General features: G+C 59.3%; 2 protein-coding genes and 1 long non-coding RNA gene across 7 annotated transcripts; 2 read left to right on the top strand and 1 right to left on the bottom strand.

Moving 5' to 3' along the window:
• Positions 1 to 973: 973 nt before the first annotated feature.
• On the bottom strand, positions 974 to 2,621 carry LOC120615427 (uncharacterized). 2 transcript variants are annotated; one of them, XR_005656268.1, is made up of 2 exons: positions 2,289 to 2,621; positions 974 to 1,179 (listed from the first exon to the last, which is right to left on the bottom strand). It is a non-coding gene; the product is annotated as an uncharacterized LOC120615427 (long non-coding RNA). The 2 variants fall into 2 exon arrangements; XR_005656267.1 differs by having other exon boundaries at positions 2,313 to 2,621.
• A 133-nt stretch (positions 2,622 to 2,754) lies between these two features.
• On the top strand, positions 2,755 to 8,019 carry DUS3L (dihydrouridine synthase 3 like). 3 transcript variants are annotated; one of them, XM_039878463.1, is made up of 13 exons: positions 2,755 to 2,906; positions 3,607 to 3,895; positions 4,141 to 4,638; positions 4,957 to 4,998; positions 5,116 to 5,268; positions 5,523 to 5,639; positions 5,847 to 5,912; positions 5,983 to 6,082; positions 6,748 to 6,855; positions 7,039 to 7,114; positions 7,396 to 7,584; positions 7,662 to 7,790; positions 7,879 to 8,019. In XM_039878463.1, the coding sequence occupies exons 1-13, from the start codon at positions 2,809 to 2,811 to the stop codon at positions 7,949 to 7,951; spliced, it is 1,938 nt and encodes a 645-aa protein (XP_039734397.1). In that variant the 5' UTR covers positions 2,755 to 2,808; the 3' UTR covers positions 7,952 to 8,019. The 3 variants fall into 3 exon arrangements, with proteins under 3 accessions (XP_039734397.1, XP_039734396.1, XP_039734394.1); XM_039878462.1 differs by lacking the exon at positions 5,983 to 6,082 and having other exon boundaries at positions 2,773 to 2,906; positions 6,759 to 6,855; positions 7,430 to 7,584; XM_039878460.1 differs by lacking the exons at positions 2,755 to 2,906; positions 5,983 to 6,082 and adding an exon at positions 2,962 to 3,101 and having other exon boundaries at positions 6,759 to 6,855.
• Positions 8,020 to 8,151: 132 nt separating this feature from the next.
• On the top strand, positions 8,152 to 10,325 carry PRR22 (proline rich 22). Of its 2 annotated transcripts, none has more exons than XM_039878465.1 (3): positions 8,152 to 8,710; positions 8,816 to 8,878; positions 9,210 to 10,325. In XM_039878465.1, exons 1-3 carry the CDS (start codon positions 8,491 to 8,493, stop codon positions 10,307 to 10,309), a joined length of 1,383 nt encoding a protein of 460 aa, XP_039734399.1. In that variant the 5' UTR covers positions 8,152 to 8,490; the 3' UTR covers positions 10,310 to 10,325. The 2 variants fall into 2 exon arrangements, with proteins under 2 accessions (XP_039734399.1, XP_039734398.1); XM_039878464.1 differs by having other exon boundaries at positions 8,152 to 8,731.
• The last annotated feature ends 3,680 nt before the right edge of the window (positions 10,326 to 14,005 follow it).

The following is a 14,005-nucleotide window of genomic DNA, read 5'->3' as shown; positions in this document are numbered from 1 at the left end:
GACAAACCGGAGAGAGACTCTGGAGGGAAAGTAGGCAGGACGTGGGGACCGACAGGCTGTCAGGGGAGAGGCGGGAGGGGAGAGTGATGCACCGATCGCTGGCTCAGGATGGCACCTGGTCAAGGGACCACTGCAGCCTGTGGATTCAGGTGAAAGTGGGAAGAATGCCTGTCCCCTCCACGTAAGGTCAGAGAGAGAATGAGTTAATGCATGAAAAGGGCTCACTGGTACACAGGAGGTACTCAATAAGGGTTTACCTACTGGTAAAAAATTAATATTGTTGTTAAAATAATATAATGATAATAAGCAGTTAATATGTTGTTCATACCACAGTTATCGATGGTCAGTCCACAGCCCCCGCCCACAGGAAGCCTTCCTGGATTGCCTTACAGAGAGCAGGGCAGGCCACTGCAGTGCAGAGCCAGGGAGCCCTGGGAGAGCTCTCCTTAGAGGCGGACGCCCAGAGAGGGAAGGCCAGATTCCTAACCTGTCGTCTCCCCAGACTGGTTTGAGGCGCCTGTGGGACAAGGGGAGACTACTGGGCAATGGGACGGGCACCTCGGGTAGGAGGAGTGAGTTCCTGTCCCTGGAGGTGGGTAAGGCAGGCTGGGCAAGAAGTCTCTCAAGGACTGCTGCAGTTTCTTCTAGTTTGAGATTCCTGATTCCACCGTTTTATTCCCAGATTGTCCTACAGAGGGCAGCCGAGGCCAGAAATGGAGACCGACTGCTCTGCCCCGCCCCCCACCACTTACATTTTCTCCCAGGTCTTGGAAAAGCTGGTTCTGAGCCTGTTGTGGCCTCAGGCGAATCCTTTCCCTCCTTGCGCCTCAGTTTCCCCATCTATTGTGCAAGGAGCACAGTCCCTCCCCAGAGGAAGCTTTGTCGAGTTTAGCGGAGAAACGCAAGGGCATCTCAGAGATTGGTTGCTCCCGCCCAGGACTGCATTCATGTAATTCTGGGCAAACGACAGTAATAGAGTAATAACGACAGTAGTCGTTAACATTTATTGATTGTTATTTCTTAAATGCTTATCTTTCAATGTAGGGAGGGGGCAAGAGAACTAAAATGTTATATCAAGCTACATTCAGACTGCGACGTGCTGATCGGCTCCGCGGCCAGGACACCTGCAGAACCAAGGCAGGTTTCTGCTGCGACTGCGGACGACCCCTCTCCCCACACCTGTGAAGGGGAAGCAGGAAAAACAGTCTTGAAATGGCTGCCCTATAAAAATAAAATCCTTCGTTTCCTATGGCTGAAACCTCAGGGAACCCTGTGGATTAAAGGCTGGGAGCTGCCCGCAGGCCTTTTCACGCTACACACTCCTGTCCTTCCTGTGTGTCCATTTCAAAGGAAATGGGTAAACAAAGTCTTTAAACTGTAACTCACAGGAACTAAAAAATGATATATAAACTGAATTCCTCAAACTCTGGGGGTCCGTCTGTCTTTACTCTGTCCCTCTGTGTCTTTCTCTCGGCCTCACTGTCCTTGTCCCTCTGAATCTTAGGCCCTCTCTCTCTGCCTCTGAGAGGAGACCACGCTTTGTCTATGGAGTATTGCTCCTTCTCTAATAAACTTTCCTTTCGACTCTAACTTTGAAGTGTGTTTGAATTCTTTCTACACTCTCTGCCAAGAACCCTTCTCTCTCTGTGCTGGGCTTGGTCTCTCCCAACTCGGGGGAATTTGCCTTGTCCTGCATCATTTCTAAAAGAGAGATTTGTATCAGCCCCATTTTTCTGACAAGGAGACTGAGGCACAGAGAAGTTAAACGTTTCCAGCTGGTCAGTGGAAGGGCTGGGATTCGAACCTGGCGGGCTGAGTCCACGGCCCTGATACCCCTGTGCTGCATCAAGCCTTATCCAGGAACAGCGAATGTGAGGGGAACACCGGGCATGGTGGCAACCGTCACAGATAGTGACTAGATTCTGCCCTCCTTGGCTGAGGGCCTCCCACCTCCCTCAGGGCAAAATCCTAGGTCCTCCCAGCAGCCCACAAGGTCCTGTGCCCCGTCCCCTCTCTGTCCTCATGTCCTCTTCTCTCCCCCCACTCACACTGCGCCAACCACGTTGGGCTGTTTCTCCAACACGCCAGGCACAGTCCTACTTCAGGGCCTTTGCACGGGCTATTCCCGCCACCTGGACACTTTTCCTACTATATCCCTATGTCTCTCTCCCTCACTTCTTTCAAAAGTACTCAAATGTTACTTTCTCAGCTGAATAAGCTTTCCCTGACCATTCTATTAAAAATTACAACCGAGCGGCCCTCCCGCTTCCCCTTCCCTGCCTCATTACCGCTCGACATATGGCATCATTTACTTAGTCATTATGTTGACTGTGGGCCTTCTCCTCTAAGTGCAGGGATTATTTTTTTGGTCTGTTTTGTTGACTGCTGTATCCCCGGCATTTCGGACTGCGTCTAGTACACACGTGCTCAACAAATTATTTGTTGGATGAAAGCCCCCGCATAAAAGCAGTGGAATGAAATTTTTAAAAACCCCAAGAAGGAAAACAAAATACTTCCGTGGCCCGACTGCGATCCGCGGGAGGCCACTTAGCAGGCGCCGGGAGGACCAACGAACGTTTCCGAATTTGCCGCAGATGGTTCAGCGGAAGCCGGACCGCCGTCACCGCCCCCCACAGACTCCGCCCCTGCTGCGTCGACGCGCAGGCTCCGCCCCCGCTGCGTCGACGCGCGTACAATGGCGTCTCTCAGAGCGCCCGGACATGCGCACTTCCCCGGCACGAGCGGGAGGACACACGCGCGACCCGGAAGGCCTTCCCCCACACTCCGAAGCCGGCGCGAGGGGGGCCGATGGCGGAGAGTGCGGCGGAGGCCCCAGCAAAGAATGGCGGCGGTGGCGACTCAGGATCCGGCACGCTGGAACGGGGAGTGGCGCCCATTAAACCTCAGTGAGTCGCCGGATCGGGCGGTGGAACCTCACGAGACCTTCCCGGCGCCCGTGGCGCGGCCGAGCGGTGCATGCTGGGAGATGGGGCAGGCCCGGGGCGGGAAGCTCGCAGGTTCTTTAGTCTGGGCAGTTCCTCAGCAGCAGGACCGAGAGAGCGCACGTTGCAGGCTGTCACATGCACTAAGGACGCCACGGGGTACGCTAGCGTGGGCGGGGTTTAAGGCGAGGGCCACAGTGCATGCTGGGGACTGTAGTCCCAGCGTCTGGCGGGACTGGCGCATGGGGACCTCCGGGCAGCCAGTTACACAGGCTCAGACTTGTGTCTAAAACGAGTACCCTGGGCAGGATGGCGCTTGTAGGGCTGAAGGACGTGCTGCGAAATGTGGCAGCTTTGGTTCTCATTCTAAGGCATGCTGGGGCATGTAGTTTCTTTTAGTCTAACGGGGACAGGGATGTTCAAGTTTAATGCTTTTAATTTGGCTCAACGTTGACTCTGGGTCGTGGAGACCCAGAGACAAAATATGCCCTGCCTGTGGCCTTGAGGTGCTCCCAGGCTGGCAGCTGGCAGGTTCTAGGTAGTAAGCTGCCCATCAGAATCATGATCAGAGGCAAGTGTTCTCTGTCCCTTTCCTTAGTGTTCATTGAGTTTGAGCTCAGGGGAGGGACTTCCTAAACAAGTCCTCCTTTCCCTTTGCCGGCAGATACCTCACCACCAAGGAGCAGTTCCACAAATTTCTGGAAGCCAGAGGTCAGGAGAAGCTCAGCCAGGAAACCGACGCAGGAGACCCTGATGGCTGTGACCTGGCTGAGCCTGAGGCCAAGCGGATCCGACTGGAGGAAGGGCAGGTGGGAGATGGGCAGACAGAGGAGGCAGCCGAGCCCAGGGAGCAGCCTCAGGCTCAGAAGAGAGCCCGGGGCCAGAACAAGGGCCGACCCCACATGAAGCCTAACCACTATGACAAGAACAAGCTTTGCCCCTCCCTGGTCCAGGTGAGTGTGTCAGTGTCACCAGAACGTCTCAGAGGCCTTTGGTCTGAGCCTCTCTGTCCTCCGTTCAGTTTTCACGATGTTATGACATAAATGTTGTCAGTGTACCCATCTTCCAGGTGAAGAAACTGAGGCACAGTTACTGACTTGCCTAAGCACACGCAGTCAGGAGGAGAGGCATCTGAGGTTCGAAGCCTGGCTGCCCCAGCCTCTCCCTGTCCTCCCTCACTGCCTCTGTTTCCCTGCAGGAATCAGCCACGAAGTGTTTTTTTGGCGACCGCTGCCGCTTCCTGCATGATGTGGGCCGCTACCTGGAGACCAAGCCTGCTGACCTGGGCCCCTGCTGTGTACTGTTCGAGACCTACGGCAGGTGCCCCTATGGTGTGACCTGCCGCTTCGCTGGAGCCCACCTGGGGCCCGAGGGCCAGAATCTGGTGCAGAGGGAGGTGGCCCAGGCCCCTCCCGTTCGCAACGGCCTAGACAAAGCGCTGCAGCAGCAGCTGCGAAAGCGTCAGGTCCACTTCGAGCGTGCCGAGCAGGCCTTGCGCCAGCTAGGCAAGGGCCACCTGCCAGGCCCCATCCCTCCTGCCACAGTCCCTGAGGGTGCCCCAGGGCAGGACATCTGTGACACCCAGCAGGCCCCCCTGGGGCCTGGCACCAGCCCCCCTCCCGGCAGCCCTGTGCAAACCTGTGGGCCTTTGACGGATGAAGACATAGTCAGGCTGCGGCCCTGTGAGAAGAGGCAGGTATGTGTCTCAGGCTGCCCATTGAGGACATTAGCAGTGTGGAGGGCAGAAGGCGCCGAACACACGCTCTCAGCCCCAGAGAGTCAGGGCTGGGGCGCTGGGCCTGGGGTTTTGGTGGCTGAGTAGAAGCTCTCCAGCAGAGACCATGGAGGAAGGAACGTTCCCCACAAAGGGGCTGGTGGCACGTGCAGAGGCCCAGAGGTGGAAGGGCGCCCAGCCGGCTGGGCGGGGCAGGGCGTGTTCTAGATTGTGGGGAGAAGGGAGGCCCTGCGAGTCGCGGTAGAGGCTGGAGGCTAGCTGTGTTTTTCTTCCTTCCAGCTCGACATCAATGGCAAACTGTACCTGGCCCCCCTCACCACGGTAGGGCCTGTGTTGGGTGGGCTAAGTGCCCAGTACCTGCTGGTCTCAGGGCTGGGGCGGGAATCTGGGGCCCCTGCCTGTCACACCCTCACACGCACGTGTTCCCCGCCGCCCCAGTGTGGGAACCTGCCCTTCCGGCGGATCTGTAAGCGCTTCGGGGCCGACGTGACGTGCGGGGAGATGGCTGTCTGCACCAACCTGCTGCAGGGCCAGACGTCTGAGTGGGCCCTGCTCAAACGCCACCAGTGCGAGGATATCTTTGGTGTCCAGGTCGGTGCCGCCGCAGGCGAGGGAGACAGAGAGGGAAGAGGGGCTTAGGCTGCCAAGATTTGGAGCAAGGTTCAGGGTCCGCTCTCTTGGATCCCAGGCCTGGCTCGGTCACCTCCCAGACCCCTCTTGCTTCAGTGATGGGCTGGGGACACCAGCCTGATGCACCTCGGAGCACCGATGGCTTTGGCATGGGGCCAGGCAGGGACAGTCAGAACTGGCCCCTCACCTGCCACCCACTGTGCCACCTGCCACAGCTGGAGGGCGCCTTCCCTGACACCATGACCAAGTGTGCAGAGCTGCTGAACCGCACCATTGAGGTGGACTTTGTGGACATCAACGTTGGCTGCCCCATCGACCTTGTGTACAAGAAGGTAACGGCCACTTGGCCCTGGCACCCCAGAGCAGGCAGAGTGGGAAGGGTGGGGGCTTGGGACCCGGCCTTGCCCCTGCCTGAGGTACTGGGGACCTTTGGAGGCCTCCGTGCCTCAGTTTCCCCACCTGCACAGTGAGGGCAGCTAGGCGTGGCGGGCCCAGCCTGAGCCCTGCCTTCCCCTGCTCCAGCCGCCCGTCTCTCCCAGGGCGGGGGCTGTGCTCTCATGAACCGCTCGGCCAAGTTCCAGCAGATCGTCCGAGGCATGAACCAGGTACGCCCCACGACATGCGTGCCATCCCCCTGGCCGACCCTGGGCTGTGCTGACCGTACCCGCCCCGCAGGTGCTGGATGTGCCGCTGACCGTGAAGATCCGCATGGGCGTCCAGGAGCGTGTGAACCTGGCACACCGGCTGCTGCCCGAGCTCCGGGACTGGGGGCAGCCTGATCGCGGTGGACGCGGGACACAGTGGGAAGGGTTGGTGTGAGACGGCAGGTTAGCTTTCGGGACTCTTTCACAACAGAGGTCAATTCCCACAGCCTCTACTTCACACGGTTTGTCTGGAAATGCTCCCCTTAAATGTCTCTTTCTACTACTTAATATATGCTCAGCTACTTGGATTCTTTCTCCTCTCTCTCTGCTCCCCTCTGATATATATATAACAAATATACTTAAAATATATATATATATATAAAACCATCTCTCTCTTTCAAACAAATATGGTTCTCTTCTCTCTGGGCTCTCTTTTACTAAACAACTCTCAAACCTCTTCTCTACTTAAAACAACACCAAATATATACTCTTTCTTGCTCATATACTCTTTATACTCTTATATATATATAAAACCTTCTCACTCCTCTCTCTTAAACAAACTCTTTCTCTCTCTCTCTCTAGGAAACCATAACAAACATATATACTCTCTGCCAGAAATATATATGAAACCTTCCTATAACAAACATCTTTCCAAACCATATATAACAACTCACGGGAAAAACTCAGCCTCCTGTGCCTTCCTCCTTCCCTCCTTCCACTTTCTTCACTCCTTCCCTATATTTCCCTCCTTCCTCCTTCCCTTCTTCCCTTCTTCCCTCCTTCCCTGTGTGGCTGTTTCTCCTCCAGCTCCATGGCCGCTCTCGAGAGCAGCGATACACCAAGCTGGCCGACTGGCAGTACATCGAGCAGTGCGTGGCGGTGGCCAGCCCCATGCCCCTGTTCGGTGGGTCCCCTCAGTTCAGACCTACCCACCAGCCCTGCCATCAAAGGCCACACACGCCCGAGACCACCCCCTGCCTGAGACCTCTGCCTGCCCCAGTGGGGGCTGCTGGGCTGGCAGAAACTCCCCAAGAGCTGGCTTTACCACCTGCACGCAGCTCCCTGATGTCCCATCTCTGTTCCTCAGGAAATGGGGACATCCTTTCATATGAGGACGCTAACCGTGCCATGCAGACCGGCGTCGCTGGGATCATGATTGCCCGGTAAGTGTGCTTGGTGTCTGGGGGGCTACAGATAACTATCTGGAGCCGCCTCTGAGCGCCCAGCCTGCAGCTCACGGAGTGGGAGCTCACATCTGAGCTTTGTCACTTTGTCACCGTGTCACCAGCTCAAGTCCCTCGCCTCCCTTGTCCATTTTTCCCTGGTGGCTGGCTCTGTCAGGAGGGGCCGCAGAGGTAGCGGAGGTGGGAGGCCTGGGTTGTCGGAGCAGAGAGGCTGGGCCCGGACCGGGACTGAGGGCTGCCGGCCCTGCCCCGCCCCCCAGCGGCGCCCTGCTCAAGCCGTGGCTGTTCACGGAGATCAAGGAGCAGCGACACTGGGACATCTCGTCTTCCGAGCGCCTGGACGTCCTGCGCGACTTCACACGCTTCGGCCTGGAGCACTGGGGCTCAGACACCCAGGGCGTGGAGAAGACCCGCCGCTTCCTTCTCGAATGGCTCTCCTTCCTGTGCAGGTGAGCACGGGCCGCTGGCACGGGGGCGTTGGCGGCAGGGCCAGCCTGAACCAACCCTGTCCCCCGCTGGCCTGCAGGTACGTGCCAGTGGGCCTGCTGGAGCGGCTCCCACAGAGGATCAATGAGCGGCCCCCGTACTACTTGGGCCGAGACTACCTGGAGACACTCATGGCCAGCCAGAGGGCCGCTGACTGGATCCGCATCAGGTGCCCAGGAACGGAGGAGCCAGGGTGGGGAGCATGGGGGGCGAGTGTGGCCCGGGCCCCAGGCCTGACCCTGCTCCCCTCCTCACAGTGAGATGCTGCTGGGACCCGTGCCCCCCAAGTTTGTTTTCCTGCCGAAACACAAGGCCAACGCATACAAGTAGCTGCGGGCTGGGAGGGGTGTGGAGGCCCCCTGCTGTGTGAGAAGACAATAAATTTTATTCTTTCAAAACCCAGGCCTCTCTGTGACCCTGAAGCTGCCCCTTCCCGCTCTCAGGAGCTTTATCTGGGCACCTGCTTGTCCTTGTCCTTGTCAGCTCCCGTCTCTCATTTATTCACCAGTTTCCTGGCCACCCCCAGGGGCCTGTCCCCATGTTGCCGGCTGTTGGTGCCCAGAGAAGCCTTAACCACAAAGAGGCCACCAGGGCTCGCTGGGGTGGGGGCTTTGGCCACATGGGTGTGGATCAGGGCAGGCTGCCTGGAGGAAGGGACCTTGGAACTGTCAGGTGGGCGTTGCTGGCAGAGGCAGAAAGCAGCAGACTAGGCCAGGGTCCAGCCCGCCCTTTGTGATGCCTGTCTCTGGCTGCCTTGGTTTCTCCTTCTACTCCTGCCCATCCCCCCATCCCCCTACTCAGAACCCTGACCACTGGGCGGGCCGTAGGCTAGAACCTGCTGCCCGGAGTAACCAGGCAAACAGAACTCCATGGGACTCCGAGCCTGTTCTCCAGGTGGGCTGCCTGTGCTCCCACTTGCTGCTCTCCTGGCCTGCCCCAGCCAGGCCCCCCGCCTCCCCATGCAGCACCCCAAACCCTACTACGCCCCTGCAGCTCCCCAAGAAGGCTTCAGCCCCCAGGGCCTGGACGGCAGCGAGGGGCCAGGCAGCCAGCCCACTCCAGCCTGCACCGAGCCCCTTCCCGCTGTGGGTATGAGTCAGGGAGTGGCAGGTATGGGGAACTCGATGGGATTGGGGACCAGGGCTGTGTCCACCAGCCTCAGGGTCCCACCTACTCACCTTCCTTTGTTCACAGGTTCCTCCAACCTGTATCAACCCCCAAACCCGGAGAAAGAGGTGTTCGCGGCCCCTCCAGCAGGTACTGGCCGCCTCCCACCCTTGATAGAGACCAGAATGGTTTGAGGTGGGCCGGGCTGTCTTGCCTGCACCCTGTTCCTGGATGGCCGCTCAAGGGCGAGGCTCACGTCTCGTCTTCCAAAAGGGCCCCAGAGCAAGGCCTGTGTCAGCCATCGAGACAAGGCCCCGAAGGCAAGCCTGTGGCTCTTGTCCCTCAGACAGGTCCCCCAAAGCCAGGCCCGTGGCCACGGGCCCCCGCAGTTTGGGCCATGCCACCCCCTCCCTGCAACGCCTCCCCTGGCAGGTGGGCCTCAGCCCTGCCTCTCTCAGGGCGGCCCCCCTCTGGCCCGCAGGTTTCCAGATGGCACCCTGCGGCTGCTTCTTTGACCCCCGCATTTACCGAATCGAGTGGGCCACCAGCGACTTCGGCCAGTCGCCCCTGTACAAGCTGGCAGCAGTGGGCGGGGGGGCGCCGGCAGGGGGCGCCCCCTCAGCGGGCACCTACCTCCTAGAGCCCCAGCACTACCTCAAAGCCCCAGTGCCGCCCCCACCATATCCCCACTTCCAGCCCGCGCCGGGGGGCCCACAGTACCTCATGCCCTACTTCCCGCCCGAGGGGCCCGGGCCCGAGGCCCTGGGCTTCGTGGGGGATGGGGCGGCCCCCCCCTTTGTGGAGTTGCCCCCGCCCCTGCTCAAGGAAGGCCTGGTGCCCCCACCACCGCCACTGCCCCCCAAGGAGAACAAGCTGCCCCCTCTGCTCATCACGCTGCCTGCCGAGGCCGCGCTGGCACCTGGCACCTACGGCCCCCGCAAGGGCCGCCTGAGCCAGTTCCACGGGCCCGGGGAGCCCCTGGCCTTCCCTGCCCAGGAGCTGCGGGGCGGTGGAGCCGGGCTGGGCCTGCTGTACCCGCCAGCTCATGGGGAGCCCAAGGCGGCCGAGGTGGGGGTGGCCCCACCGGGGGCAGGCGAGGCCCGACGCCCGGAGGCAGCTGGGGCCTTTGTGCTGCCCGAGAAGGTGCCGCTGGAGGACGCCATGAAGCTCTTTGACTGCCTGCCAGGGGGCGCCGAGCCCCAGGGGTCCTCGCGCAAGGCCCCCGGGCCAGCCCTGCCTGACAGCAGGGGCGGTGGGGACGACGCCTCCGGTGACATTCGCTCGCTGCACCTGCCAGATGAGCTGCTGTCGTTTGACTACAGCGTGCCCGAGATCCTGGACACCGTGTCCAACGTGGACTACTTTTTCAACTTCAAGGCGCTCGACGAGGAGCCGCCGCCCCGCCTGGGGCCCCCTGTCGCCACCACCGCGGGCCCCGCACCTCGGGCCGAGCCCTCCAGCAAGAGAAAGGCCTCTGCCATCAAGAAGGGGCGGCAGGGGAGCAAGAGCAAGCAGGCCTTAGGCCTGGCCAGTGCCACCCCTTCGGGACCCAGGCCGGACCTGGGGACCACCCCTCATTAAAGTGGATTTGATCTCAGCTCAGTGTCTGCTCGGTGGCATTGGGGGACAGTGAACAGGGTGCCAATGTGGAAAGCTGGCCTCTTCACCTTCCCGTTACCCAGCGGTACCTGGGCTGTGTGGGGAGGCCCCACGGGACCCCAGCACCCCCCTGGTGTCAGACATGCAGACAGCTGGGAGGCCCTTGGCTTGCAGGCGATTATAACCCTGTGTCCTGGCTCCGGAATCAGGCAAGGAAGGGGCTTTCGGGAAGGGGAGACGCCACCCAGACATCTTCACGGGGACGATTTTTCACCTCCTTATTTGGCGGGGAGGTCAGGGCTGCCCACAGATGGGCAGGAACTTGCCTGGAGACCCAGCAAGCAGCGGGTATCCCGGGAGTGGTTCCCACCTCCTCCTCCCCTGCCCCCTTTGAAGGCACCACCAGCTGAGTGAGGGGAGGCCTTGGAGGGGGCTTTGGGCTGGGCTCTGCTAGTACAGCTGCCTGGGGGTAGGGCATGGCAGGTGGGCCATGGTGAATAGCAAACCCCACGTGGGTTCAAGCAGATGTGCAGGCCACGGGGGCAGGTGCTGGGCGGAGGTGGAGGCACCTGATGGCCTGAGGGGGAGAGCCAGAGGCCAGAGAGGCCACGTCTGTCCCAGGAAGGGTGTCCGGCCAGGCTCCTAGTGCCAGGTCCTTCCATCAGACCCCACATACGGGATCTGCATCCCAGGGGACAGGCACAGGAGACCCTGGAGTTTGGCTGTCCTGTCATTACTCACACCTGCTTCTTCCTGCCCTGGCTCCTCCCCTCAGGCCCACAGCCTCTCAACCTTCCTTGAGGGCCTGGGGGCAGCTGCCGGCCACGTCCTCCCCTGAAATGCTTAAGGTGACTCGGAAGAGCCAACTTGGCTTCCCAGGTAACGTGTAAGAAATCAGGAATCAAAAGGAGATGGAAGGAGGCCTGGCCCCCCGGCCTGCCCCCTCCTCCTGCAGAGGAGAGCGGGGCCCTCCTGCCCCAGGCCCTGGGCTGTGTCGTGGTGCAGAGGAGGGTGGGGCTTGGCTAGAATTTGGGGGCGGCTGGGCACGAGGAGGGTAGGGTGGGGCGCTGAAACCCAGTGCCTTGCATGTGCCCAGCACCAGGCCGCAGCCTGCAGTGCCCCGGGCCGTGTTCATCTCCCGGAGGGTGGGGGTTGGAGACAGCTGCGCCCCTGGGCACCGGCCCCTCCCCACCAGGGGCTGTTTCACAGGCTGTACCACCATCGTTTACATTCGTCCTCGTTTTGCAGGATACTGGGACAGAGACCGTACACCGAGGCAACAATCAGGAAGCAGCGCGGGCGCCGGCACCAGCTCAGCGGATTCCCATCCAGAGGCTGAGCCCGATCCCTTTCATACACGTCTTCCACTTCTTCACGTTCTCTCTGCGTGAGGAAAGCGTGTTCTGATTGGGAAGTGAGTGACCAGGGCTGGCAGTCTATGCCATGTCAGCTGTGACACTGAAAAGTCCCTTACCTGTTACAGGAAGGGACGAGAACAACCTTCAACCGCTAGAGGAAACAGCTCGGCCTCTGCTACCACGTTCCCCGCTTTGATGCTCGGGTCCAAGACTGGGTCAGAGAGCATCATCTTCACCCTGTTCTTGGTCTAAAGGCTGGTATTTCCATACTTCATGTCCTGACTACCTATCTTGATTCCCCCTTTACATTTATAGTCTCAGGGGTCACAAACAGCTGTCTGGATGGCCATCTTGGCGGGGTGTCGCCGTCCTCAGGTTTCTGCCGTGCGTGGATTGGCCAGCTTACGAGTGATCAAAGCAGGGCCGATGTTCTTTCGACCCGCACGTCCAGTCGACATCTTCCGGACGGTTAGTCCGAGGGGCTCCGTGGAGTCTGCAATGCTGTCCCAGTCTGTGGCCGTGGGCTTAAGCCAGCTGTGGTGAATCCAAGGCATTATCTCGGCAAGCTTTACCACAGTGGGGGTGGACAGGATTACGGCGAATGGGCCCCTCCAATGAGGCTCTGAGAGCTGGATATTCCATTCCTTGGCCCACATCAAATCTGGCCTAAGGAAATGGGCCTCAGTAGTCAGACTAACAAGCAGCCTTTCCCTAACCCAGTGGTCAGGAGCCTGCGAAGTGGTACCCAGGGCTTGTAACTGCTGTCTGGGTCAAGTCGCCTATTTCCTTGAGGTCTCCTCGTAGTCCCTTGATGAGTGGCGCTGGCCGCCCATACAGGATCTCATAGGGGGAGAGCCCAGTCTTCTTGGCTGGGGCCGACCTGATTCTTAATATGGCCATGGGGAAGACTTTGTCCCCAAGTAGATGCGTCTCCTGACATAGTTTTCCCAACTGAGTCTTAAAGATCCCGTTCATGTGTTCCACCTGTCCTGAACTCTGTGGTTGGTAGGCGGTACGCGATTTCCGTCTAATATTTAAATTCTTGGCTAGAAGCTACACTGTTTCTGCTACAAAGGCTGGTCCGTTATGTGAGCCGATGGTAATTGGTAGCAGTCTGGCTACTTCTCGGGCCTTCTCAGTCCGGGTGGGGTAAGCCTCTACCCGACCAGAATATGAGCACACAAGGACCACGAGCTACCCGTGTCCCCGGGATCGGGGCGTCTCAGTGAGGTCTACTTCCAGGTCCTCAAAAGGTGTTCCTCCCACACCGCGGACTCCCAGAGGGGCCCGGGGCCCCCATCGTGCGCTGTTTCGAGCTCATACCTCGCATCGTTCACACACTACTCGGGAGCTGCCAGAGAGCTGGGGGATGCAGAAATCCCGGCCCGATGTGGGTCCTCTGATAGGCTGAGGCCAGGGCCTCGGGAACTGCTATTCCCTTGTCCTCAGACATCCACATTTTCAGTCGTAAAGCAGGCATCCTCACGCTGTGAGCACTTAGGGTCCCGCTCCGCTCAGGGACTGGGGAACAGGGCGGCGGGCAGAGTTGGTTCTGTTACCTTCTCGGAGACCACGAGCTTTGCTTCGCGATCCGCTTTGCGGTTTCCCTGAGCAGTCACAGCGTCTCCTTTTTTGATGTCCCCGGCAATGCCTGATGGCTGCTCTCTTAGGGGCCCATACAGCATCTAGGAGCTCAAGGACCTCTTTTCCATACTTTATGTCTTTCTCCTCTGAGTTGATCAGGCCTTTCTCCTTAACTAAGGCCCTATGTACATGGAGAGTGGTAAAGGCATATTTGGAGTCAGTATATATATCGATGTGTACTTCTGCCGCCAGCTGGAGGGCGCAGGTCAGTGCGATGAGCTCTGCTTTCTGGGCAGAGCTTCCCCTAGGCAGAGATTTCGTCCAAGTTAGTTGGCCTGTGTTCCATTCTCGGGATTTTCCCACTGGAAGGCGAAGATCGGCTGACTCTGAGGGGCCAGGCGTGTGAAGAAAAAGGCATCCTTCAGATCCGGACGTGAGACCTGTTTCTCACATATGGGCTCTGTTCCTGGTCTGAGCTCTACCAGTACTGGGGGAATATTCCGGGCTAGTCCAGGGGGATTGTCTTCAGCCCATACCCCATGTATTTCGAAGGGGCGCTCAGGTCTCGGTTGTGGCCTTCCTACGAGACTGTGGAGGCGCCTTTCTTCTCCTTGGGGCACCGTGAGCATCATGATCCTTGCTTCTGGTTTCCCCAGGGTTAGGGCTACTTGGCCATGGGAGGTGAAGGTTACCTGGGACTCGTGAATGACCTTGTGGCCTCCCAGATGGCATCGTT

This window comes from Pteropus medius, unplaced genomic scaffold (genome assembly GCF_902729225.1).
Source record: "Pteropus medius unplaced genomic scaffold, Ma_sr-lr_union100, whole genome shotgun sequence".
NCBI classification, from domain to species: Eukaryota; Metazoa; Chordata; class Mammalia; order Chiroptera; family Pteropodidae; genus Pteropus; species Pteropus medius.
The sequence above is the reverse complement of the archived record's forward strand: the minus strand, read 5'-3'. Positions and strand labels throughout refer to the sequence as shown.